This window comes from Tachysurus fulvidraco, chromosome 18 (genome assembly GCF_022655615.1).
Source record: "Tachysurus fulvidraco isolate hzauxx_2018 chromosome 18, HZAU_PFXX_2.0, whole genome shotgun sequence".
Lineage (NCBI taxonomy): Eukaryota > Metazoa > Chordata > Actinopteri > Siluriformes > Bagridae > Tachysurus > Tachysurus fulvidraco.
Window position 1 is genome coordinate 20,589,228 of NC_062535.1, and position 27,369 is coordinate 20,616,596.

The following is a 27,369-nucleotide window of genomic DNA, read 5'->3' on the forward strand; positions in this document are numbered from 1 at the left end:
ACGAACACAAAACCACCAAGAAATGACTAGAAGGGATAATGTGAGGTGGCAGTTTTAGGACCCAAACTTAAAATGACACTTAAAATAATACTTAAAATTTCAGTACCAACACACAAACCACTTTTAGCAGAAAATGAAATAATTTTCATCTTACAGGAAGCTAAAGTCCATCAGCAAGTCTGATACACAACTTTTGTTGTTGCAGTTTATCTGAAAGGGAACCTGTAACACACACACACGTTCATATCAGAAATCTGTGTAAATTATTACACTTTAATAAAGCTCATACTAAATAAACTAAACATAGGTAAGATAAAATACTTAAGCCTCACAGACTAATTTAGCCAATCATCTTCCTCATGACAGAGGTGTGACTCACCTCTACAAAAGCTGTGGTCTTGCTGTCAATGTTCAAGATGGAAGTGGACTTCTGAGGATCAGACTGTTTGAAGTTGAGTCTGAACAATACAGGAGACACCGTGTCCCTTACACACCTCTGAAACACAGACACATGGCTTTCTTACATTATGACAAGAAACAAATAAACAGTGACATAAAATGTTCCTAACACAGGTATAACTCTTAGTCTGTAACTTCACCAACTTTTACCCCTTCATTGTTGGAAATGATGATTCAGTATGTTACATACTTGCATATAGACCTCGTCACTGGAACAGGACATGTTCAAGCCCAGCATCATGGACTTTGTTAGATTCCTGGACGTCTTATCTTCCTTATTGAAAAATGCCCGACTGTCCTGTCTCACGGCATCAGCAATGAGCACCCATGATATGTTCAGATTACTCACTGCCCCTGAGAGTAAGAGAGGAGAGGTATAGTGACCGCTATCATAGCAGTGACTTAGGTGTGCTTCACCTGTGCTGGAACGTTAAGGTATGTTGTAGGTATAGTAGTGATGTAATCAAAATACTTTTTACTCGCATCTTTTAATTTCTCTTTTTTTTTACCTTAAATGCACAGTTTTAAAGAACATCTTTCATGGCATTATGGTGGAACCTTGTAACCCTGCTGATGGAACAATGTCATTAACATTTTACAGATTTTAAAGATTATGCACTGTTAATTTTCACATCAGCAGTTTGCTCTAGTTTCTAAATTAAACATTACTGTGTTTCAAAATAAAACTATATTTCTACCATTTTTTCTTACAGAATGTCCTGTATGCTGCTCCATATAGCCCATGAAAATAAAATAAAAAAAGATTATCAAGTTTTGTGTGAATCTGTTTTAGGTGAACCCTAAACCTGCTGTGTGTATATTGTGTGTATAATGTGTGTATAATGTGTGTATATTGTGTGTATAATGTGTGTATGTTGTTTGTATATTGTGTTTACATTGAGTGTATGTTGTGTGTATACTGTATGTAAAAAACCAAGCATCCCTACATTTACCTCACCACCAGAGGGAGCCTTTGGCTGTTTCCTGTTGTAAGACGTCTAAACCAAACTCACGCTACATACCGGTGTGAAGTATCCTCTGTGTATATTGTGTGTATGTTGTGCGTATATTGTGTGTATGCTGTGTTTATAATTGTATGTATATTGTGTGTATATTGTGTGTATATTGTGTTTATGCTGTGTGTATGTTGTGTGTATGTTGTGTGTATATTGCAGAGGTGGGAAGTAACGGAGTAAAAATACTTCCTTACTGTACTTAAGTACATTTTTCTGGTATCAGTTTTTAATGCACTATTTATTTTTCGGACAACTTTTGACTTTTACTCATTACATTTTTACACAAATATCTGTACTTTTTACTTCTTACATTTCCCAAACGGACTCGTTACTTTTAGTATTATTCCTTCTCATTGGTCGCTGTTTCCAGCCTATCATCCTATCATTGTGCGGCTTTTTCCCCATGTGACTGGTGTACTGTATTATTTACTGGCTATCAGACATAGACTAAGGATAGCGGAGCTAACAATGAGCAGCGCCTACAAAAGGAATGGCTAATGTTCATTCAGAGGGAGTCACCGATGTTAAAGTAACTAACAACGAGGACATTCCTGAACACACATGGCCATATATGAGGGAGATGTTCGTAATAATCGGCGTCAAAAAGGATTCCTGGCGAATGCGTTGTGAATTGTGTCACCCAGGGGGGGTTCTAGCCCTTTATTAGGGGGGCTTCAGCCCCCTGTCTGTAATCTCAGCCACCCTAAAATTACAGTATAAGGAGCATTTTTACTTTCATAAATAAACAATAAAAATGACGTTAAAATGCAGGACATGTTGTCGATGGGAAAGAAAATTATTTATCAGTTTGATCCAAGAGCGATTTTATTTACTTTGCTTTTACACGCGTGTGTTGTAGTGTTTCACACGTGCGTCTTCAGCTGTCTGCTTTATTAGAACGGAGAAGCACGGGTACGCGCAGCGTGCACGCGCAGTCAGAGCTGGAGGCGTTTATCTAGAACGTTAATCGGCGGAAAGACGCAAAGACGGCAACCAAAAGCAGTGAAATGTCACTATTCTTATTACCAGAGTTGTCATATAATATATAATATAGAGCTGTTCTTGTTTTAAATTCTCACTGAGGGCTAAAACCCCCTAAAGATGAAACCCTATAACTGCCCCTGGGTGTCAACCCAAAAAACACCAAGTGCTTAATTTAATGAACATTAATTTTGTCATTTGTAAATTATCACAATGATTTTGAGTTGTTTTGAAGGACAGAGCTGGAATCTCCCTACAGTTTGGGATATGGCCTTTGAAAGGGACATGAAAGAGTTATATTAATGTCACGTGATCATGGTGGAGGGTCACGGGATTACCTGGGAATAGGAATATTAGTCACCTGTTCACTTAGTGTGGTGGGGGTGAGTCAGGATGATGTATTCTTTGTTGACCATACTCATATACACAACTTTTGAAAGAAGAAATATCTGTCTGTTCAATAAAAAGGGACTATTAACAGCTTTTTGCCTCACTGATACTTCATATGCGTCGCAAATGCATTGAGTTCCTGCTTCAGCCTCTCGGCGGCTTTTGACAACATAAGATAGCTGCTACAGCCTTGGTGATACACTTGGTATACATTATATTTCCAAAAGTATTGGGTCACCTGACCTTTCCTGCTATATGTGGTTGTTTTCTGATCTCATCCCTACTGAACTCCTTTGGGATGAATGTGAACGCTGACTCCACCCTACATCACCTACATCAGTGCCTGACTTTCGTAACACTCTTGTGGCTGATGAACACAAATATCCATCAGTACACTCCAAAATTATATATATACATATATATATATATATATATATATATATATATATATATATATATATATATATATATATATATAAGATATTGAATACACACACACACACACACACACACATATATATATAATTAAAACATGACGTCCAGTTACCAGCATGACACTAAACAGTAGTAGTAACAGTGACTTTTTACTTAAGTACATGTCAGAGCCCAAACTTCTTTACTTTAACTTGAGTAAAAGAGTGTAGTCACTACTTCTACTTTTACTGGAGTCTTTTAAAAATGAGTATCTGTACTTCTACTTGAGTAAAGGATGTGTGTACTTTTGCCACCTCTGGTATATTGTGTGTATATTTTGTGTATGCTGTGTGTATATTGTGTGTATGCTGTGTGTACATTGTGTGTATATTGTTTGTATGCTGTGTGTATATTGTGTGTATATCATGTTGTAACACTTTCCCTTGTAACGTTTATGCTGGGGTGCCAGACAGAGATAAATACTCTGTAAGGATTTGTTAGTCCAGTCAGAAGGAGAAAAACTATATCCCAAAACTTGGAAGAGTAAACCAAATACTGAAGAACACAAACTTTTCACCATAATTTCCAGTGTATTCAATAATAACAGTGCACCAGTTCAATCACACCACAAAACACGATTATTTAGCAATAACATCAGTATAAACAACATTATCATAAACAACATTATCATCAACAGAAAAATTATTCATGTCACAACCCTTCAGCACAGTTCAAATAGTTCAAATAGTCAGGAAAGATTTTACAATTAGGAGTAGGGGAAAGTCACAGTCTCCAGTTCATCACTAATTCAATCCATTGCTTCCAGTGTTAAGCAAAGTCAAAGACAGTTTAGTAGCGCTTGTTTAAGGGTTTCCCGTACTCACAACTCCACCAGCTTTCCGAAGTAAAGAGCAGCTCCCAATTCTCCATCCGTGTTAATCTGCATTACAGGAACAGCGACATACTCCATACCCCTGTGAATTAATATCCGTTTTCCGCCGTCCGCCGCCGCAGACACACAATAACTCGGCTTCCGGTGAACGTCCGGTGAACTTGCTCGCTATCTGTTCTCTCCGCCATGGCTCTTTTAAGCGCTTCTAGTGCCTACGTCATCTTGCATCCGGAAATGCTTGAGCGAACATAGGCGCCATCTGTGTTGCGGCCACCTTTGCCACTATCCTTAGATTAATGAACTGCGCCATATTAGATCACAATTCCACCTTGAATTGTGTGCTGTTGAAAGTGCACTGTCACACTCCCTTCCCCTTCAGAAAAGCCACCCTTAATGGGAGGCATACTTGTTGCTTCCTACATTCACAAACATTTCTTTTTTTCTTTCGGTTCGTTCTCTACAGTGGTGTCTTCAAATCCCAAAAACTCGTCAGTCTCACTCTCTTCATTAAAGAGTTCAAGTAATTGCCGGCGCTGCTGCTGTTTAAGTTCCTCTGCAGAAGTATAACAAGGTTTAAATCTGGACATGAGCCACTCTTAGATCTTCTCCTGTTTTCTCCAATACGATTTTATAATTGAGAGGTCCCACTTGTTGTACCACACGATATGGCCCTTGCCACCTAGGAGCCAATTTTGCTGAGAATGCCTTCTCTGCTTTTGAGTAGGGATTGGAACGCAACCAGACTCTATCTTTGTTCCCATATTGTACATCTCTTCAATGCTTATCATAATTTCTTTTTTGTCTTTGATGTGCTGTCTTAAGCTTTTGTTCCACATATGCCCTCATTTGCTTTAATTTAGATGTTTTGTCATAACACAGGTCATCAGGCGAAATATCTCTAGGATACAACAGCACTTCCATAGGCCCTCTGAGTGGGCGCCCAAGATTTACTTCTGCAGTTGTCGTCCCAGTGGACTCATGCACAGCCGAATTTAGAGCAAATCGGAACTCTGTCAGATGTTTATCCCCCTGTTTGTGTTGCTCCTCCACATAGGACGCTATCATGGTCTTGAGTGTTCTATTAATCCTCTCTGTTAGATTTGTCTGAGGGTGATATGCCGTGGTTAATCTCTGAATAACACCCCATTCCTGACAGACTTCTTGTAACACTGAAGAAACAAATTGTGGACCACGATCGGAAAGAAGATAATTTGGAACACCCCACCTGGTGAACACTTCATTGATCATTACCTTAGAGATGGTCTCAGCTGTGGCTTTTCTCAATCCAAATAATTCAACCCACCGTGAATAGTAGTCCACAAAGACTAACAGATATACATTTCCTGAGGAGCTATGTGGAAAAGGACCCATTAGATCCACTCCTAACATCTCCCATGGTCGTTTAACTATGGTTTGTTGCAGTTTTCCAGATGGTTTCCGATTCTCCGGTTTGTAACTCTGACAGATCTGACAATGTTGTATAAACTCTTTAACATCATGGCTGAGAGTAGGCCAATAAGCCAAAGCTTGTACCCTCTTGGTGGTTTTAAACCGTCCAAAGTGCCCAGCCAAAGGATCTTCGTGGAAAGCTTGAAGGAATGCTTGTCGAAGATTCTTTGGGACATACACCTGATAGAGAGTTTTATGAGCAGTCTGCATAACTCTGAAGACTTTGTCCTCCAGGATAGTGAATTTTGTCGATGAATTAATGATATATTCCCCCGAGTCTACTATCTTCTGATAGTGTATTGATCTCTGAATCCTCTTGCTGAGATGTCCACATTAGATGATCAGTGAAGGGCAACTCATTTTGTGGTTTTCGAATTTCAGATACCAGAGTGGAACAAGTGAAGACAGGATTATAGGAATCATCCACTGGTGCTCTAGAGAGTGCATCAGGAACAGTATTGTACTTTCTTTTCCTATACTCCACAGTGAACGTAAATTCTTGAAGTCGCAAGGCCCATCGTCTAAGTCGGGTATTGGGTTTTGTTGTCTTAAAAACCCAAACCAAGGAGGAATGGTCGGTAACCACCGTAAAGAATCTACCCTCCAGATAATACCTCCATTTTTCCAAGGCCCATACTACTGCTAAGCATTCTTGCTCAGTAGTAGAGTAATTTCTCTCGGCTGGATTTAGAGTGCAGCTAGCGAAAGCCAAAACTTCTTCCGTTCCCCATCCTGTTTGTTGTACCAGGACAGCTCCCAAACCCACCTTACTTGCATCTGTATATACCACAAAAGGTGGTTGAAATTGGGGTGTCCGAGTACAGGGGGCATTGTGAGAAGTTGTTTCAACTCTTCAAATGAAGACTGACACTGAAAAGTCCATATGAATTTGGCACCCTTTCTTTTCAAGGCATTCAGAGGCTCAGCCAATTGGGAGAAATGGGGCACAAATCGGTGGTACCACCCAGCCATTCCTAAAAATCTCTGAACTTCCTTAATATTTCTTGCCACTGGAAAGTCCTGAACAGCTCGTGTTTTTTCAGGATCTACTCCAATTCCCTCGGCTGACACCACATGGCCAAGAAACTTCAAAGAAGTACTGAAGAAATGGGTTTTCTTCATATTTACAGTGAGATTGGCTTCTCGCAATCTATTCAGAACTGCCTGAATATCCTGAAAAGGCTGTTGCCATGATGAAGAATAGATGATTATATCATCTAAGTAAACAAAGCAGCTTTTCCCATTCAATTCTCCCAAGACTCTCTCCATGAGTCGTTGGAAGGTGGATGGAGCATTTTTAAGGCCAAACGCCATGACCTTAAAATGGAAAAGCCCTTGTTTACAAATGAAAGCAGTCTTCTCTTGGCTTTCTTTGTCCATCTGGACCTGCCAGTACCCACTATTTAGATCCAAAGTGGAAAACACTGTGGCTCCATTTAAAGATTCCAGGATCTCATGAACTGTAGGGATAGGATATGCATCAGAGTGAGTTACAGCATTAAGCTTGCGGTAGTCCACACAAAACCGAAAACCACCTGTCTTCTTAGGAATTAAGACCACTGGCGAAGCCCAGGCAGAAGAAGAAGGCTCTATAATGTCCGCAGCCAGCATTTCCTCAATGAGTTCCTTTTGTACTTGCAATTTAGCAGGAGAAACCCTGTAGGGTTTTTGTTTGATGGGCAATTCTTGTGTAAGATAAATCTTATGCGTTAGAACATTGGTTTATCCCAAATCAGTAGTACAGACATCAGCATTCTGTTTAAGTTGAGTTAGAAGACATCTTCTACCTTCCTCATCTAAACAGATGTTTTGACAAGCAGCCTGCAGAAAATCCGGTTCATCACCCATAGCACATGGGGCAAGAGCAGAAAATAAGACCACAGCTGATGGAGCATTCCCCTCCGAAAAATGAACACTTTCCTTCTGGAAATAATATTTTTCATCAGAGTGGAACCAACAAGCCTTATTCCGAACATCCAGTTGAAGACCACTGAAAAACAGATAATCCAATCCTAACACAGCAGGGAAAGCAAGCATTTCAGGTGCTAGTATCGTTACAGGTACAGTGATAGTTGAAGTATGCAAGGTTATCTTTATTTCACTCCACCCAAGCGGTTTAGTGAAGAGCTCCTCCATCTGCCAAATAAATAGGCCCTGCAGTCCATGGTTTTAATTCTTGATTGTGATTACACAGACTCAACCACAAATTCTCATTAATCAAGGTGTAAGAAGAGCCAGTATCAACCAGTGCATTTCCATTCCAACCCCCAATAGTAACTGGTACACTTAATTGTTGGAGAAGTGTTGTAAGAAAGGGTTTAGCGGAAAAACAGGTAGACTCAGTATGAGTAACAGTACTAATCGTAGGTCCTTTTGGAGTAGAATTTAAGGTCGAATGTTGTAATGAAGAGGAAGGTGGTGTATACCTTTTGTTCTGTTTTCCACTACCTTCTTGATGACACAGAGAAGGTGGATGGGAACCCTTACAACGCCAGCAAATGTAAGATGGACCTTTAGGTTGACTTGGTGTTACCTGCAAAGAAACAGGATTATTTACAGGAATGGAAGCACTCGTCGTTCCCGCCCTGAAGCCTTGATATAGTTGGTTTCTTTGTTCATATAGTTGTTGATTTTCTCTGTCCTTTTCCAACTGTTGTCCCAAACGTACTAAGCCATCTACAGTTGTCACTCCATTGCTCTTTAAAACCATTTTAATCACCTCATTTTCTTCAATTTCCGTCTTCCAGCGTTTACAGAGGGCTCGGTACATATAAGTGAAATCCCGTATACTTTCACCTTCTTTCTGAACACGTGTTCGCACCCTCTCTGCCAGCTCATCCTCATAAATCTCCGATAAAAAGGCGTCTAAAAATTTGTGCTCAAAGTCCACCCAAGTGAAAGTTTCTAAACGAGCCACATCCCACCAATCTCTAGCTGTACCATGTAGTACATTACTCAAAGTGACGAGCAACTCATCTTCAGAAAGCGGATATACCACCAAAAAATCTTGACATTTTTCCAGGAAGAATACAGGATCTGGATTATCTTCTATACGTCCAAAACAGGGAAATTGAATTTTAATTGGATTCGAACCCAGATTTTTACTTCTCAAGGAGTCATTGGGAGTTTGAATATTTTGTAGGACAGGATGAATACGTTGCAGCCGGGAGGACACGACTGGAGAGTCTGTTCCATTGAAAGGAGATGTTATAGTCTGAACTGAGATGCTGGCCATAGCGGTACTCGATAACAGCTTAACTTTCTGCATATCTAAAGCCAGCTGGTCTACACGCTGAGTGCACTGATGAAGCTCAGTCTGTAAGGGGCATTTAGAGCCCATTTCCTGGGTTAAGGTTTCCACTTGTTGTAGGCACTGTTGTACATTTGTTTGAATAAGATCCACTGACGCCCCTATAGGAGTCAACGCACTATGAAAATCCTTCAGAATCTCAGTGTGATGATGTTTTAATCGCCAGTTCAAAAGCTGATGAAATTCATGGTGAATGGTCTGACGCTGTTGCTCTGTGAATTGTTTAAATTCTGTTCCTTGTTGAGCGGATACCTGATCCACATGTTGGGTTAAAGCCTGTTTCAATACTTCTGTTTGATTCTACATCAACTCCACCAGATTATATTGCTGTGCTCCAGACACATTGTCAAATAACATTGTTGAAGAAGGTGGCAGTGGAGGTATTGAATTTGCATCATCCGTCAACTCCATATCCAATAAAGAATAATGTGTGGGCGCGGTGGAACTTGTTGCCCCTGTATGTAGAACAGGAGGAATTTTATCTTCATTAACAGTCATAACAGATTCCATTGAAGGGACTTCCATTTTATTTGTTGTTGGTTTCTCTAAGGTGAAGTAAGTGGTATTTCTCCAATGCACACGTTTACTCTTCATTGGGTCCCATCTGGGGTGCCATTTTTAATGTAACACTTTCCCTCGTAACGTTTATGCTGGGGTGCCAGACAGAGATAAATACTCTGTCAATTATAGTAAGGATTTGTTAGTCCAGTCAGAAGGAGAGTGAACAACAGGACACATGTACCTTAATGTATAAACATTATAAACGGCTCCCGGTGAACTTCCGGTGAACGTCCGGTGAACTTGCTCGCTATCTGTTCTCTCCGCCATGGCTCTTTTAAGCGCCTCTAGTGCCTACGTCATCTTGCATCCGGAAATGCTTGAGCGAACATAGGCGCCATCTGTGTTGCGGCCACCTTTGCCACTATCCTTAGATTAATGAACTGCGCCATATTAGATCACAATTACACCTTGAATTGTGTGCTGTTGAAAGTGCACTGTCACAGTGTGTACACTGTGTGTATATTGTGTTTATGCTGTGTGTATATTGTGTTAATGTTGTGTGTATATTGTGTTTATGCTGTGTGTATTTTGTGTGTATATTGTGTTTATGCTGTGTGTATGGTGTGTGTATGCTGTGTATATGTTGTGTGTATGTTGTGTGTTTGTGTTACCATGGGTACCTGTGTTCCAGGTGATCATACCTTTGCTGTTGGTGTTCTCAGTCATAATAAAGCAGGTGTTCAGGGTGATGACTTTATTTTTGTCAGTGGGATTTTCCAGGTTGTTGTGGCAGTCGAAGTGAGTGAGGTTTATTTCAGATGGAGAGAAACTGAACTTCGCTGAGACGGACACAACCGGCCGAGATCTGAGACAACATCAAATAGCTTCAGTTATTCCAAAAGCTACATTAACGTGTTAGTTGCATTATGCAGCTGATTAAGAGAAAATCACCTGTATATATTTCACACCTGTGACTGACACGTAACACTGCTCCTGTTTCTGACCAATAGCACGCAAGAATATCACTTAAGTTCAAGGTCAGGATCACTGATGACCTGCACACTACGTGTGTAACTCTCAAGTTCATGTCCTCACTACACGAAACTTTAATATAGAACTGTGTGTATATTTAATTACTCTGGAAGGAATTCATACTTCAAGAGTAAAACGGTTCCTTTTGCTCCAACAGCGATGTCCGTCAGACCGTCCTGTCCCATGTCCATCACACCGTCAATCGCCAGACCGAAATGTCGAAGCTTCATAGAGAGAGAGCTTGCCACAATTTTCTACAGACACACACACAGACTGTACTGGGGCAGATGTTTAGAGATGTACCTGGCTGTACTGGGTACAGATGTTTAGAGATGTACCTGGCTGTACTGTGGCAGATGTTTAGAGATGTACCTGTACTGGGGCAGATGTTTAGAGATGTACTTGGCTGTACTGGGTCAGCTGTTTAGAGATGTACCTGGCTGTACTGTGGCAGATGTTTAGAGATGTACCTGGCTCTACTGGGTACAGATGTTTAGAGATGTACCTGGCTCTACTGGGTACAGATGTTTAGAGATGTACCTGGCTGTACTGGGGCAGATGTTTAGAGATGTACCTGGCTCTACTGGGTACAGATGTTTAGAGATGTACCTGGCTGTACTGGGTGCAGATGTTTAGAGATGTACCTGGCTGTACTGGGGCAGATGTTTAGAGATGTATCTGGCTGTACTGGGTGCAGATGTTTAGAGATGTACCTGGCTGTACTGGGTCAGATGTTTAGAGATGTACCTGGCTGTACTGGGTCAGATGTTTAGAGATGTAACTAGCTGTACTGGTGCAGATGTTTAGAGATGTACGTGGCTGTACTGGGTGCAGATGTTTAGAGATGTACCTGGCTGTACTGGGGCAGATGTTTAGAGATATACCTGGCTGTACTGGCTGCGGATGCCATGTTCAGGGTCGCCAAGGTAAATGTAAATGGCTCCTTTTTGATTATCTTCCAGTGGAGCTCCAACAGCTAAATCCTGCTTCTGGTCTCCATTTAGATCTGCTAAAGCAGCTAGAGTCATCCCAAACCGACCCTGAGGTGATCCAAACACTTCCAACACCTTCTCCATATCCAGCTACACACACACAGACATTTTTGCAATTTCATTAAATACATAAACAGTATATTTTTAATTGTCTAAATAAAGTGGAGGATTTGATAATAAGTCGATAAACCAACGTGTACAATGTGCTGAGGTCTCATGGGATTATACTGCTTCAGTAACACACAGTTACTGACCCGTGTGTGTCTGTGTGTATTTACCTTCTGTGTGAGATTGTAGATGTAAACCCGTCCCTCTAACTGTGGATGATGATTATAATACAGTGGGGCTCCAACCACAAGGAAGTCAGTGTTGTTGTCTGAATCCAGGTCTAACAAACACAACGATCCTCCGAAATAAGAGCCGATCTGCAGAGCCAACATTCAATAATGTATCACATGTTCTCCTGTACTGTGTTTTTATTACCACAGAGAACCTGCCATGTAGCTGTGTGAGGTTCATGTCAGGTTATCTTAGGTCTACTGTTTAGTTGTGGTGCATGTCTGAGGTCTTTATCAGAATTATGGTGTTTATGCCCATGAACCAGTGAGTCCTTGCACCATATCTTTGAATAAGCTCATATTTATAGAGAAAAATCTAAACCTTATACTACAGTCTGAACAGATCAGGTCCAGCCAATAGGTTCTTCAGTTGAGTCAGAAAGAAACCTCAAACTCATTCAGTTCTGTGTACTTCTTATTTAGGAAAGCGTCAAACACACCAGAGCTCTTTAGTTCCCAAAAGCATGTTGAAATGTAAATATGAATAATGTAAAAATACTGATGCTATTCTTACTTGTTCACCAGAAATGTTCCTCAAAGCCACCCACTCATTAGACATCTTTTTAAACAGAGTCACCTGACCCCTGTGATTAGATCTTGGTGCTCCAGAGAACACAAGAGAAACGCTGTCTCTCTGTCCAACCACCACAGCGTAACCTGAGCACGCAAACACACACACACACACACACACACACACACACACACACACACACACACACACACACACACACACACACACACACACAGAGAAATATTCAGCTTAGTTGCTGAGGTTCTGTGTTTGACCTGCACAGCCCACATGTACAGTCATGACATCACACAATGTACCGTTGTATGAATCCGGATTGAACTGGAAGCCTTTGAGTTCCTCTTCATCGTTCCTGGTTCCTTGCACCTCATACAGTGCTCCCCTCCAATCATTACATCCAACTGCTCCCAGAATGAGACTGTCCTGGAACAGAGAATATAGAAAGGTGAGTTTAATCGTTTGTGTTTAGGTAAATTTTAGATTACTGACTAAGATTATAATACACCTGAAGCTCACTGCAGTTCATTCAGACTCTCTGGGCTGTAGGTGTGCTGCTGATATTCACGGTTAGTTTTCTTCTGTTTATGACCCCTGCACTTTTATAGTTTAGAATCAGAATCAGAAAGAGCTTTGTTGCCAGGCATGTTTTCACATGCAAGGAATTTGTTTTAGTGACAGAAGCTCCACAGTTTAACAGAATGGCATATACAGTGTAGACAAATTTGTATGTACACATTTACAGGTGTGAAATGTGCAGTTTAAATATAAATATCCAATATAGGCAATAGATTGTATGTACAATTTGCAAGTGTGAGAAATGTGTAATTGAAGTATACAATATATACAATTTGTATGTACACGTGCAATTTTGAATGTGCAACTGAAGTAAACAGTAAACAGTATAGACAATATGTATGTAGGTACATGTGTGCAAGTAGGAAATGTGCAAATTGAGGTATACATAGTACAAATGTGCAATTAGGTGTTGTGTGTTCCATGGTGTTTATTGTTCATCAGGTGGATTGCTTGAGGGAAGAAACTTCCTATGTCTGGTCGTTCTGGTGGTCGGGGCTCTGTAGCGTCGAGCAGATGGCAACAGTTCAAAGAGGGAGTGTGCTGGATGTGAGGGGTCCAGAGTGAGTGTGCTGGATGTGAGGGGTCCAGAGTGAGTGTGCTGGATGTGAGGGGTCCTGAGTGAGTGTGCTGGATGTGAGGGGTCCAGATTGATTGACTTTGCCCTTTTGCTCACTCTGGAGAAGTACAGATCTTGAAGAGTGGGGAGAGTTGTGCCAACGATTCGCTCGTGGCAACGAGTCTCCTGAGGTTGAATCAGGTAGCTGAGCTTAATCAAACATTCACTGAGGTGCAGAGGATGGATGCAATGATTGCAGTGTAGAACTGTTTCAGCAGATCCTGTGGCAGGTTGAACTTCTTCAGCTGATGAAGGAAGTACAACCTCTGCTGAGCCTTTTTCACAATGGAGTCAATGTGAGTGTCCCATTTCAGGTCCTGGGAGATTGTGGTTCCAAGGAATCTGAATGACTCCATTGCTGTAACAATGCTGTCCATGATGGTTAGTGGGGGGAGAGCAGGGGGGGTTTCTCCTGAAGTCCACGATCATCTCCACTGTCTTGAGCGTGTTCAGCTCCAGGTTGTTAAGGCTGCACCATACAGCCAGCCGCTCAACCTCCAGTCTGTAAGCAGACTCGTCATCGTCCTGGATGAGGCCGATCAGTGTGGTATCGTCTGCAAACTTCAGGAGCTTGACAGAGGGGTCATTAGAGGTGCAGTCATTCGTGTACAGTGAGAAGAGCAGTGGGGAGAGAACACAGCCCTGAGGGGCGCCAGTGCTGACGGTGCGGGTGCTAGAATTGAGTTTACCCAGTCGCACTAGCTGCTGCCTGTCTGTGATAAAGCTGGTGATCCACTGACAGACAGAGGAGGGCACGGAGACCTGGGTTAATTTGGGCTGGAGGAGTGATGGGATGATGGTGTTGAAAGCAGAGCTGAAGTCCACAAACAGGATCCTCACATAAGTCCCTGGTCTGTCTAGATGCTGCAGAACATAATGCAGTCCCATATTGACTGCATCATTCACAGACCTATTTGCTCTGTAGGCAAACTGCAGGGGGTCCAGTAAGGGTCCCGTGATGTCCTTCAGATAAGCCAGGACCAGTCTTTCAAATGATTTCCTGACCACAGATGTTAGAGACACAGGTCTGTAGTCATTAATTCTGGTGATTTCGGGTTTCTTTGGGACGGGGATGATGGTGGAGCTTTTGAAGCATGAGGGTACTTCACACAGCTCCAGTGATGTATTGAATATCCGCGTGAAGATGGGGGCCAGCTGATCAGCACAGGCTTTCAGACAGGCTGGTGAAACGTTGTCTGGGCCTGGAGCCTTTCTTCTCTCGGTCTTCCTGAAGATCTGACACACATCATCTTCACTGAACTGGATTGAAGGTGTGACTGATTCGGGGGTTACGGAAGGTGAGAATTGGCCTTTTTCAAACCTACAGTAGAACTCATTCAGGTCGTCTGCCAGTTGTTGATTCACCACAGTGCTGGGGGATGGTGTCGTGTAGTTGGCGATGGCTTTCAGACCTTTCCACACTGAAGCTGAGTCATTGGAGGAAAATTTAATCCGTAATTTTTCGGAATAATTCCTCTTTGCCACTCTGATCTCCTTTTCCAGTGTGTATTTGGCATGTTTGTACAAGACTCTATCCCCAGTTCTGTGAGCATCCACTTTGGCCTGACGGAGCTGGCTGAGCTTCGCAGTGAACTATGGCTTGTTATTGTTGTAGGTTAAGTGAGTTCTGGTAGGAATACACAAATCCTCACAAAAACTGATGTATGATGTTACAGTCTCTGTGAGCTCGTCCAGGTCAGAGGCAGCAGCTTCAAAAACAGTCCAATCCGTGAGATCGAAACAGGTTGTAGATCCTGCTCTGCTTCCTTAGTCCATCTTCTTACAGTCCTTGATACAGGTTTAGCTGTTTTTATTTTCTGCTTGTAGGTCGGTATCAGATGAACTAAGCAGTGATCAGAGAGTCCTAGAGCTGCCCGTGGGACAGAGTGATATGCATCCTTTATTACAGTGTAGCAGTGATCCAGTGTGTTACTGTCTCTGGTGGGACATGTAACATGCTGTCGGTATTTAGGCAATTCACGTGAGAGAATCGCTTTATTGAAGTCCCCAAGTATTATTACTACAGAATCCGGGTGTTGTTGCTCACTCTCTGTGATCAGATCAGTGAGTGTCTGTAGGGCCGAGCTCATGTGCGCTTGCGGTGGAATGTAAACACTCACCAGAATGAACGAGCAAAACTCCCGCGGCGAATAGAACGGTTTGCAGTTAATGAATAGTGTTTCAAGATCTGGACAGCACATCTTCTTTAACACAGTTACATCAGAACACCACCTTTCATTGATGTAAAAACACGTCCCGCCAACGCACGATTTCCCTGTTGATTCGGTGTCGTGGTCCGCTCTGAAGAGCTGAAAGCCCGGCAGACTTAATGCACTGTCCGGAATGGTGTCGTTCAGCCAGGTTTCTGTGAAACAGAGAGCAGCAGAGTTCGAAAAATTCTTATTAGCCCGGGTGAGCAGAAGGAGTTCGTCTGTTTTGTTGGATAGAGAGCAAAGATTTGACAGATGGATGTTAGGCAGCAGTGTTTTTAAACCGCGATGTCCAAGTTCCCTGTCTGCACGTCCTGAAACGCTTAAACAGCGCAGCCGCTCCGCCAACTATTCAGCGATATTCAGCAAAACGTCAGAATACTCAATAAACGGAAAAATATCTTGTGGTGTGTGCTGCTGAATGTTCAACAGTTCATCTCTGGTGAAACTGATTGGGTTTTCTTGACAAAGAACAGGAAAAACTAACAAAAACAGAACAAACACTTCAGAGCCAGACATTGTCTCAAAGCAGCTTTACAGAACATAAAGATAAAACAGTCTGTACTTTTGCAGATGTTCAAGATTAAAGATTAATATTAGATATATTTAAATGTGTATGTATTTATGGCCAATGAACAAGTCTGAGGTGACTCAGATGACTATGGGGAGGAAAAACTCCCTTAGATGGTAAAGGAAGGAACCTTGAGAGGAACCAGACTCAAAGGGGAACCTCATCCTTATCTGGGTGACACTGGGGGTGTGATTATATATATACAGTCTGATAAATGTTGTATTGATGAGGAGGATGTTGTCCTCAAACACCACATGGAGTTGGTATCTGTGGTGAAGGGTGTTTGTTTAGATGTTTGTCTGGTGTTTTATGAGTACCTTATCACTGGCAGCACTGAATCCACTCTGAGACACCTCTTTCCTAAATTTCCTGCCCTTGGCTCCTGAAGACAAAAACTCCATTATTCTTTAGTGACATTTACAACTTTAATTTACATCTTTTTACACAAAACACTTTCATGGCACTTAAGAGTTTATCTCTTATTCAGAGTTGATAGTACCCTCGATGGCGTAGATCTTATTTTGCAGTTGATCCAAAAGTCCATTTAGTCCATCATAGTCTTTAATCATGAAGATGTAGTTGTCATTCGGCTTTGAGCCAAGACTTTTCAGATTCTGAAGACTTACAGCTCCCACCTAATGAAGTAAAACTATGTCAGTAAAGCACTGGATCTTTGAGGAAATGGAGACATGATGAATAACGGATGGATTGATAGACGGATGGAAGAGTGGTGCATGGCCATTAGTGAACTCACCCCGATAACAAAGCGAGTGATGCCACGTGACTCACAGCGCTGTATCTCACCATTTGAGATATCAGTAGGAATTCCGTCTGTGATGATGACCAGGACTTTAGTAGCCACAGGATCTGCACCAGACTTCGAGTTATCAAACAGTTCTTTACTGGAAAATAAACACAAAATACCACATCTACATTTTCACTAAAACACTCCACAGATATTCTTTAAACTACATGAATCTGATCAGGACAGATTCATTCATTATAATACAGTCTATGTTAACTTTCATGTTTATGTTTAATTTTTTATTTTAGATGTTTATTGTATGACTTGTACATTATCGAGTCAGTAAAAACACTTTGGTTTTTCAAACATTACTTTTCCAACAAATCAATTACAGAAAAATGTAAAATGAACTATTTACCCATTATCTATTAAAAATGAACTGATTACGTAATGCACAACTTTTCAGACAAAACACCATGAAGACTGTCATTCTTCTCTGAAAACCATGCATGAATGTCCAGAAGAGCCACGGCAGGTTTACCAACTAACTGCCATGTACAACTACACCATTTTTACATCTGACCCTTGGTGCATTCTAAAGTTCACTGAAACACTTTTTTATAGCAGATATTGGAATTAAGACCTTTTTACTTTTCATTATTTCTGAAGGCATCTTTGGTGCATGTGCCAAGCACAACAGTGTGTGGTTATAGTGTATGTTTATATGTGTTTGTAAATATTTCATGTTCTAATATATGTTTAAGTTTATATTTGCTTATGTAACGGTGTGTAAAATAGTTAAATTGATGCATAAATGGGGACAGCGCCATCTGCCTGCTGCATAATGGCATTTAGCACATGAAAAAGGACTGCCCATAGCAGAGTTAATGAGACTGAGCTGTGGGTAAGTCGCACGTTTTCAGCAGCGGAGAAATTATATAAATTAATTAAAAGCCAATTATGAGTAACAGCAATAGATATTTGAATGACCAATTCCTTCCTCGTCTAGTTCCTGATATGTTAGGGCAAATTAGTTCAATTGTCATACAGATTGGTCAACAGTTAGCAGACAATATTATATCTCATATATTATATATTAATATTATATCATATATTAAGCATGGAAAATTTGACATAAGAGTTGATGAACATGTAGAAGAAATCCTTGTACACCTGCGTGGTAGAGCAAAAGATGAGTAAAAGTAGTCAAATTCTGGATCAGGAACTGTGACTCCTCAACTACTGTCTGCCCTAATTCTGTCTACAGTCTGCTACATAAACATTTTAGCTGTAATCACTACTCCCCTGTCCCTCTTGCTGATTTTTATACTACCTTGCCAGAGGTGGATGAGAATCCATACAACTACTGGCTGAGACTCAACAAAGCAGCAGATGACACTTAAGAATGCCTGCGAGAACAAGGTAAAATGCTTGACAAGCCCATTGTGGAAATAGTGCACGTTTATCAGGCACTGCCTGAGTAAAGACTTAGCCTTAACCTTCGGGTCCAAACCGATTGACAAGTGATCAGCGCATGAAGTACAGGCTGTACTTAATGACTACCAATCTGATGTGTCTTTCAATGCCATGAGTGCAGTGCATTGCAGCCAAAGTGAAAGTGTTTCAGTCAACAAAACTGATGTTAACACAGCTCGGTTGCCTGCTCCCACGGTGTGCGAACAACAACAAAAAAACAGAGTTTTCTCTGCTCTTGAAAATGTCCTGCTGACCAATAACAACCGCCCTCAGTCTCATACTAAATACCAGCATTATAACAGACTCCCTAGGTTTGAAGGTTTGGATGCTTTGCCATGTACCATCTGCAATGATGATGCTCACTCTGCCTTAACACATTGCAGTGAGCACAGACTGTGTTTTCAGTGTCAGTCTCCAGGTCACTCCAGATGTTTCTGCCCTAGGAGAAGACGGCAACCACCTCAGCTCACACAGGAAAACGAACAGGTCTGTGCATATGAGCGGTAAAAACCCAGTGTCTCACCTGATAAAACTGCCATTTTTCAAGGAATACAGAGTCCCCAGAGCTGATTCATTATTTTACACAAATGTATCCGTAGAAAATGTCCCATCTTTCACTGCATTGCTTGACAGCAGTTCAATGGCCTGCACTCTCAGTGAGGCAGCTAAAGCAAGATTGTTGGAGAGCCTTCCTAAGTTGCCAAAGTGTCCTGCTGATGGTGTTGTGATTATTGGATGTGGTGGTCATTGAGTCACACCAACAGCGATGTATGATCTGTCTGTCTGTGTTTAGGGATGTAAAATGACAATACCGGCGCTAGTCGTCCCAGGCCAGGTGGATGAGATGATCTTGGGCAGTAACGCCATCAAAAGCCTGCTGTCTTTGCTGAAGCATACAGATGACTACTGGAAATTAGTTAATTTCCTTACTGTCCAACACACAGAGATGGAGAGGCGATCATGTTCCTGAAAAAGTAGGAACTGTGACACTTCAACCACAGAGTGAACATCTTGTGTGGGGCAAGCTCCCTGCCAACACTGCAATGTCTGTGGGTAGTACAGTGCTTATGGAACCTAGCCAATCCAAATGTGGCCCTAAGCAGTTCATGGTAGGCTGAATCATTACACCTTTATGGGGTGATGTTTGGATACCGGTGAAAGTAATAAATCCCACTATGTTGACATTAAGAAGAGATGCAAAGATCGCAGATGTTTCTCCATGCGTTGCTGTAGAAGATATTCCAGAATATGAGCATATTAAGTCTCAAGTTCAACACTTTCAACATGAGTATGGTCCCCAGGAATCTGAAGAGGAGATGGTGCAAATCTTGAATGACTTGGGACTGAGAGACCTAGATCTGATGGCATGTGAAGTGTCTTCCTCCTGGAAAATGAAATTACTCCATCTCATCAAGAAATATGAGTCCATATTTTCAAGGAACAAGATGGATTGTGGTGAAGCCAAAGATTTCGTACATTAGATCCACTTAGTGGATGACAAGCCCTTTCGTCTCCCCTACCGTCGTGTACCTACAGGCCATTATGAGAAACTGAGTGGCTTTGGGTGAAATGGAAGAGAAAGGTGGAAGAAAGAAAATCAAACAGTGAGTATGCCTCTCCTCTCGTTCTGGTGTGGAAAAAGAATGGTGATCTGAGGATCTGTACCGATTTTTCGATGCTTGAAAGCCAGAACAGTAAAAGGTGCCCATCCTCTACCACACCAGTCAGACGCCTTAGCTGCTCTGGGGGGAATGCTTTCTTCTTGACTATGGACCTTACCTCGGGCATCTATAATGTTCCTTTGCACAAGGATCGTCCTCCTTTCTCGTCTTCATTTGGATTGCATGAATATAACAGGATGCCGCAGGGTCTCTGCAATAGCCCAGCCATATGATGATGTCAATCTTTGGTGACAAGAATTTCGCAAGTTTGTTGTGCTACCTTGATGATCTCATGGTTTTTGCTCCCAATGAGCAGGTTGCACTTGAAAGGCTGGAGATGGTTTTCTCGAGACTCAAGGCTCACAAACTCACGCTCTCTCCTAAAAAAAGCCATTTCTTAAGAAAGTCAGTCAAGTTTCTTGGCCATGTAATTTGTGAAGATGGTGTTAAAACAGACCCTGGGGAAAATAAAGGCCATTACAGATGTTAAAGCGGTTGACTTGATGGACTCTGATAATATCACTCGATGCCATAGAAAAATCAGATCGTTCTTAGGTATGGTATTATACTACCAACATTTTATAGAGAGATGTTCTGCCAAAGCCAAGCCTTTGTTCGAGCTTATCTCCAAAACAGACACAAAGGGCTCTAGAGGCAAGAGAAAGAAGCTCAACTCAAAAGCTGTGTGTGTAAAACTCTCACCAACAGACTGGAAGAATAAATGTCAGAATGCGACTTCATACTAGCTGTAGATGCCTCATTTGATTGATTGGGTGCTGTTCTTTCCCAGATCCCAGAGGGTGGCACTTTGCCCAGGCCAGCTGCATTTACTAGCAAGATGCTATCACGTTCTCAGATGAACTACCAAGCTCACAGGTTGGAATTCCTCGCACTTAAATGGACGATATGTGACAAGTTCCATTATCGGTTGAAGGGACGTCACTTTATAGCTTAGATGGATAATAATCCTCTCACCTACATTCTCACGAAGCCAAGACATGATGCTTGCGAGCAGTGCTGGGTTGCTAAGCTAGCTTCCTTCAGCTTCGACCTGAAATATGTGCCCGGTTCTAAGAACGTAGTTGCGGACGCGTTGAGCATTGAACCTTTTGTCCAGTCCAGTGTAAGCCATCGCCTCGTGACTGAACCTTACCAGTCTTTGCTCAGTCAGGTTGATGGAGTTGTGGATCAAGTCGTCCAAGATCCTTTCCGGCTTACTACTAACTGTCAAGTATTGAGTCCTGCTGATGATTCTTCTAGAGTGACTGGAGTTGGCAGTCAATGTCAGACAACTGCAGGTGCTTTGAGTTCACAGGATGTTGCTGCTGTATTGGACGCGCATTGTTCTGGTGGTGTAGGACGATTCATGGGTGCAGAATCCATTCCACACTTACTTGATGTGGCCCAGACTGCTGCGTTCAATGTGAGCACACTCTCTGCTGCACACGAAGAGGACACCGCTGTGAGTAGAGCAATATTTTATGTTCAGAGACATCGACGTCCTGACAAGCGTGAACGTGCTAGTGAACCTCGTACTGTGCTAAAGCTTCTCAAGCACTGGAATAAACTTACCATCAGAGACGGCATGCTTTTCAAACTCAAAAGAGACAATCAGATGAAAAAAAAGTTGCTTCAATTCATTGTCCCCGATGCTCTGAAACAAGAATGGTCATCAATGGTGCAGCTGGTCATCAAGTGTGCTCCAGGACTCTTTCATTGGCCAGACAACGGTTCCTTTGGGACAGGCATGGAACATTACATAGTGAATTATGTGAGGAACTGCATGCGATGTATCGTAGGCAAGACTCCTGAACCGAAAGATTGTGCTCCTCTTGAGAACATACATACCTCCGAGCCAATGGAACTCATCTGTATTGATTTCTGGACAGCAGAGCGGGGTGACAAGAGTTTGGTTGTTCTGGTAGCGACAGATCATTTCACTAAATTAGCCTACGCTTTTCCCTGCAAGAACCAGCTTGCAAAGCAGTTTGTTCATCATCTATGAAATGGTCTCGTCTGTGTTTACGGATTCCCTCAGCGAGTGCATTCGGATCAAGGTCTGAGTTTTGAGAGCAAATTGATGGAGTTGTTGAATATGTCAGGTATCAAGAAATAACACAACTTTAAGGAACATGATAAGAGCTTTCCCTCCCCAGTCCAAAGCTAAGTGTCCACAGTCTTTGCAGATGCTGACATTCTGTTATAACTGCACTGTTCATGAGACCACAGGCTTTGCGCCTTTCTATCTGATGTTTGGTCTTCGGAGTTCCATGTCTTCCAAACGTTGTGATGTTCCAACATGTTCTCAACGATGATACTGTTGTGAAATACTCAGATTTCATATCCAGGCTCAAATGTGATCTTGGCTAAGCTGCAAAAATCGCACAGAAGCATAGTTCTATTGAGCAAGCTTGGCATGCAATACTCTACAATCGGAAAGCGAAAAGATCACCTTTGATCATTGGTGACAGAGTCCTTCTGGCGAACCGTGGTGAGCCTGGCAAATGGAAAATTGCAGACAAGTGGGAGTCCAGCCTTTATGAAGTGATGTCCGTGAGATCACCCATTAATGTCTATCGGATAAGAGCCATTGACACAGGCAGAGAAAAGACTGTGCACAGGAATAACTTTCTGTACAAAGATGACATCAACATACCATCCAAGTCCCATTCCAGTGAATTGATTACAGACTTGCCTGATCGTCCCGAGAGTGATAAGAGAACAGCTCACTGGGTTATGCAGTCTGATCAGCACAGCTGCCCTGATACTGATAGTGTCTCAGTTGTTTTGTCTGAAATTTTGTGTTCTTTGGATGTGCACAATTCCAATTCAAAAGCAGACTCTGATACTTGTAGTAGCTCTGCATGCACTAAACAAGGAAGTGACATATGCTTTTGTTGGATGAAGGACTACCTCCTATTAATGAGTTTGATCATAGTTCCTCTAAGCACTCCTTGACCCTGCCAGTTTTTCCACTTTCACATGTAGTCAATAACCCAGTTCCGGATAGAGTTGGCCCTGTAATTTGCAATCAACCAGAACACATTCCTACAGACACAGTAAGTACTAGGGCTGCTAGGACCATTAAACCTACACAAAGATTAATCTGCGAGATGAATAATCGGTTTGTGCATGATTCATCACCTTCAGTGATTTTACTTTATCCACTAGGAATAACAGATCTTACAGTTTAAAAAAAATACAGTAATCAGGCTTTTGGGGCGAGACAGAGTTACACAAGCTGCAGTGATGCTTTTTATTTATTATTGTCATATTGTCACCTCCCTCTCTTTATTTTCTCTCTTCAGGTTAATAAGAAAAATCTTTTCATGGTACCAAGGAACCATGTAAACTTCATGTAATCTTTCACACGTTCTCTTTTCACTATACACTCTGTTTAGTCTGGGGTCTTGATGATATCAAGCCTTGTTCCTGTGTATGTTCGTGTTGTTCCTGTGTGACTCTGCCTTACATGTTGTGTATAAGCTGTTACTACAGAAGCAGTAACTTAGTGCATTCATATAAACCTGATGTTTGTTACTGCTGGAATTTCAGACCTTATACACCTTCTGAACAATAAATATTTATAGTACATTAAAATGTTTATGACAGATAATGCTGTGTGTCCCTATATGTTTCTATACTGTTTGTTTATATACAGTAGATATACTTACAGGACGTATCCGATGGCACCGTGTGTGTTTGTGAGTGACTTCATGTGTTTTTCTTCATCAAGTTTCTTCTTTGCCTCATTGTTAACATAATCTTTAAAGGTGAAAACTGTCTTGAAGCTGAAAGAAAACTGAACAGCAGCAAACTACAAACACACACACATACACACACACACACAGTATTTAAACATTAACTTGTTCCTCTCTATAATATTACTATTATCTCTCCATGTATTGATTAATGTTTTGCTGATAGATGCGTGTCCTGGTAACAGAGCCTGACCTGTTGGGCTTCACTTCCTTCCTCTAGATCTGACAGAATAACACAGAAGCTTCACGTCTGTCTGAGCCTCTCTCACATACCGTGCACCATATCCCTTGTGTGGGTTCAGTAATGAAAAAGAACAAGGAGCTGAAGTGCTTAGTGATTAAAGCACTAGTACATGATGGTGCTTGTGTCAGTTATTCCTGAGTGTCAGGTGAGATGCAGTTTATTATTTCTGGCAGGGATTTTTTACTCTCCACTGCACTACTCTCATGAGTTATCAGTGAGCATCAGTGTGAACAGTGCATGCATCACAGTGAGTATCAGTGTGAACAGTGCATGCATCACTTGGACTGCAAAGTGTGAATGGTGCCAGTAGTGAAGTGAAGTCCAACAGTTTACAACAAAACTTTAATCAAGACATGGAGAGATAATAAGAACAGTTAGAGCACTGTGCACCTACACCACAAACATCTGTCCTACACAAACAGTCTCACTTCATTCCTATTGGTTTAAAATGTTTGGTTTAATCTGAAGAGTTCATTTTACATCCAAATGACAAAACACCTCTCCTTGAACCGCCACCTTATTGTGGTGGAGGGGTTTGCGTGCCTGAATGATCCTAGGAGCTATGTTGTCTGGGGCTTTTTGCCCGTGGTAGGGTCTCCCAAGGCAAACAGGTCCTGGGTGACAGGCCAGACAAAGAGCGGGCCCACCACCTGCAGGTGAAACCGTAAGGGGCCGGTGCAATGTGTATTGCGTGGCAGTCGAAGGCTGGGGCCTCAGCGACCCAATCCCCAGACACGGAATCTGGCACTAGGGACATGGAATGTCACCTCGCTGGGGGGGAAGGAGCGTGAGCTGGTGTGGGAGGTTGAGAGATACCAACTAGATATAGTTGGGCTCACCTCCACACACAGCTTGGGCTCTGGAATCCAACTCCTTGAGAGAGGCTGGACTCTCTACTACTCTGGAGTTGCCCATGGTGAGAGGCGGCGGGCTGGTGTGGGCTTGCTCATAGCCCCCCAGCTCAGCAACCATGTGTTAGAGTTTACCCCGGTGAACAAGAGGGTCGTTTCCCTGTGCCTTCGGGTCGGGGATAGGTCTCTCATGGTTATTTGTGCTTACGGGCCAAATGGCAGTGTAGAGTACCCGACCTTCTTGGCGTGTCTGGAAGGGGTGCTGGAAAGTGCTCCGACCAAGGACTCCATCATTCTACTGGGGGACTTCAACGCTCATGTGGGCAGTGACAGTGACACCTGGAAGGGCGTGATTGGAAGGAACGGCCCCCCTGACCTGAACCCAAGTGGTGTTCTGTTATTGGACTTCTGTGCTAGTCACAGTTTGTCCATAACGAACACCATGTTCAAGCATAAGGGTGTCCATCAGTACACATGGCACCAGGACACCCTAGGTCGGAAGTCGATGATCGACTTTGTGGTTGTTTCATCTGACCTCCGGCCGTATGTCTTGGACACTCGGGTAAAGAGAGGGGCGGAGCTGTCAACTGATCACCACCTGGTGGTGAGTTGGATCTGATGGCGGGGGAGGAAGTTGGACAGACTTGGCAGACCCAAACGTACTGTGAGGGTCTGCTGGGAACGTTTGACAGAGTCTCCGGTCAGAGGGATCTTCAACTCCCACCTCCGGCAGAGCTTCAACCAGATCCCGAGGGAGGTTGGAGACATTGAGTCCGAGTGGACCATGTTCTCCGCCTCCATTGTCGACACGGCCGCACAGAGCTGTGGCCGTAAGGTCTTCAGTGCCTGACGTGGTGGCAATCCCCGAACCCGGTGGTGGACCCCGGAAGTAAGGGATGCTGTCAAGCTGAAGAAGGAGTCCTATTGTGCCTGTTTGGCTCAGGCGACTCCGGAGGCAGCTGACAGGTACCGAAGGGCCAAGCGAGCTTCAGCGTTCAGGAACACTGGACCATCTCTATACCCTCGCCAGGTTGCTGGAGGGTTCATGGGAGTTCACAACCAGTTCACATGTGTTTTGTGGATCTGGAGAAGGCTTTCGACTGTGTCCCTCGTGGTGACCTGTGGGGGGTGCTCTAGGAGTATGGGGTCCGGGGCCCTCTGTTAAGGGCTGTCCGGTCCCTATATGACTGGAGCAGGAGTTTGGTTCGCATTACCGGCAGTAAGTCAGACTTGTTCCCAGTGCATGTTGGACTCCGCAGGGCTGCCCTTTGTCACCGGTCCTGTTCATTACTTATATGGACAGGATTTTTAGGCGCAGTATGGGGCCAGAGGGAGTCCGGTTTGGGGACCACAGGATTTCGTCTCTGCTTTTTGCAGATGATGTTGTCCTGCTGGCTTCCTCAAACCAGGACCTTCAGCGTGCACTGGGATGGTTTGCATTCGAGTGTGAAGCGGCGGAGATGAGAATCAGCACCTCCAAGTCCGAGGCCATGGTTCTCAGTTGGAAAGGGGTGGCTTGCCCCTTCAGGTTGGTGGAGAGCTCCTGCCTCAAGTGGAGGAGTTTAAGTATTTTGGGGTCTCATTTACGAGTGAGGGAAGGATGGAGCTGGAGATCGACAGGTGGATTGGTGTATCTTCTGCAGTGATGCGGTCGATATACCGATCTGTTGTGGTGAAGAAAGAGCTGAGCCACAAGGCGAAGCTCTCTATTTCCCATTCGATATACGTTTCTACCCTCAGCTATGGTCATGAGCTTTGGGTCATGACCGAAAGGACGAGATCCCGGATACAGGCGGCCGAAATGAGTTTCCTCCGCAGGGTGGCTGGGCTCTCCCTTAGAGATAGGGTGAGGAGCTCGGTCACTCGGGAGGAGCTCAGAGTAGAGCCGCTGCTCCTCCACATCAAGAGGAGTCAGCTGAGGTGGCTCGGGTATCTGTTTTGGATGCCTCCTGGACACCTCCCTGGGGAGGTGTTCCGGACATGTCCAACCGGGAGGAGGCCCTGGGGAAGACCTAGGACACGCTGGAGGGACTACTGTATGTCTCTCGGCTGGCCTGAGAATGCCTCAGTATTCCCCCGGAAGAGCTGGAGGAAGTGTCTGGGGAGAGTGAAGTCTGGGCATCCCTGCTTAGACTGCTGCCCCCGCGACCCGGCCCCGGATAAGCGGAAGAAGATGGATGGATGGAAAACTAGACAACAGTGTGAGTGATTTGTGGTGTACTGATAACATCTGTAGGAGACACACAAACACCACCTGAGCTGATGTGTGTGTAGTGTGTTGTATAGATTTATTTGATGTTGTGTTTTGTTTCTTTAGATTGTGTGTTGTTGTATTGGGTTGTGTGGTGTTGTTCT

At 43.0% G+C, this 27,369-nt stretch overlaps 1 protein-coding gene across 1 annotated transcript in view; it reads right to left on the bottom strand.

Annotated features, from left to right (window-relative positions):
* LOC113636950 (integrin alpha-M-like) overlaps positions 1-27,369 on the bottom strand; it is a 50,635-nt gene that overhangs the window by 12,645 nt on the left and 10,621 nt on the right. Inside the window, exons 7-19 of the mRNA XM_047803426.1 lie at positions 23,833-23,975; positions 17,031-17,178; positions 16,776-16,911; positions 16,594-16,658; positions 12,603-12,726; positions 12,289-12,431; positions 11,715-11,861; positions 11,329-11,526; positions 10,568-10,698; positions 10,114-10,277; positions 650-813; positions 380-496; positions 155-222 (exon numbers count right to left, since the gene is read on the bottom strand). Coding sequence (XP_047659382.1) covers positions 155-222; positions 380-496; positions 650-813; positions 10,114-10,277; positions 10,568-10,698; positions 11,329-11,526; positions 11,715-11,861; positions 12,289-12,431; positions 12,603-12,726; positions 16,594-16,658; positions 16,776-16,911; positions 17,031-17,178; positions 23,833-23,975 — 1,748 coding nt within the window. The remainder of the gene's footprint in view (positions 1-154; positions 223-379; positions 497-649; positions 814-10,113; positions 10,278-10,567; positions 10,699-11,328; positions 11,527-11,714; positions 11,862-12,288; positions 12,432-12,602; positions 12,727-16,593; positions 16,659-16,775; positions 16,912-17,030; positions 17,179-23,832; positions 23,976-27,369) is intronic.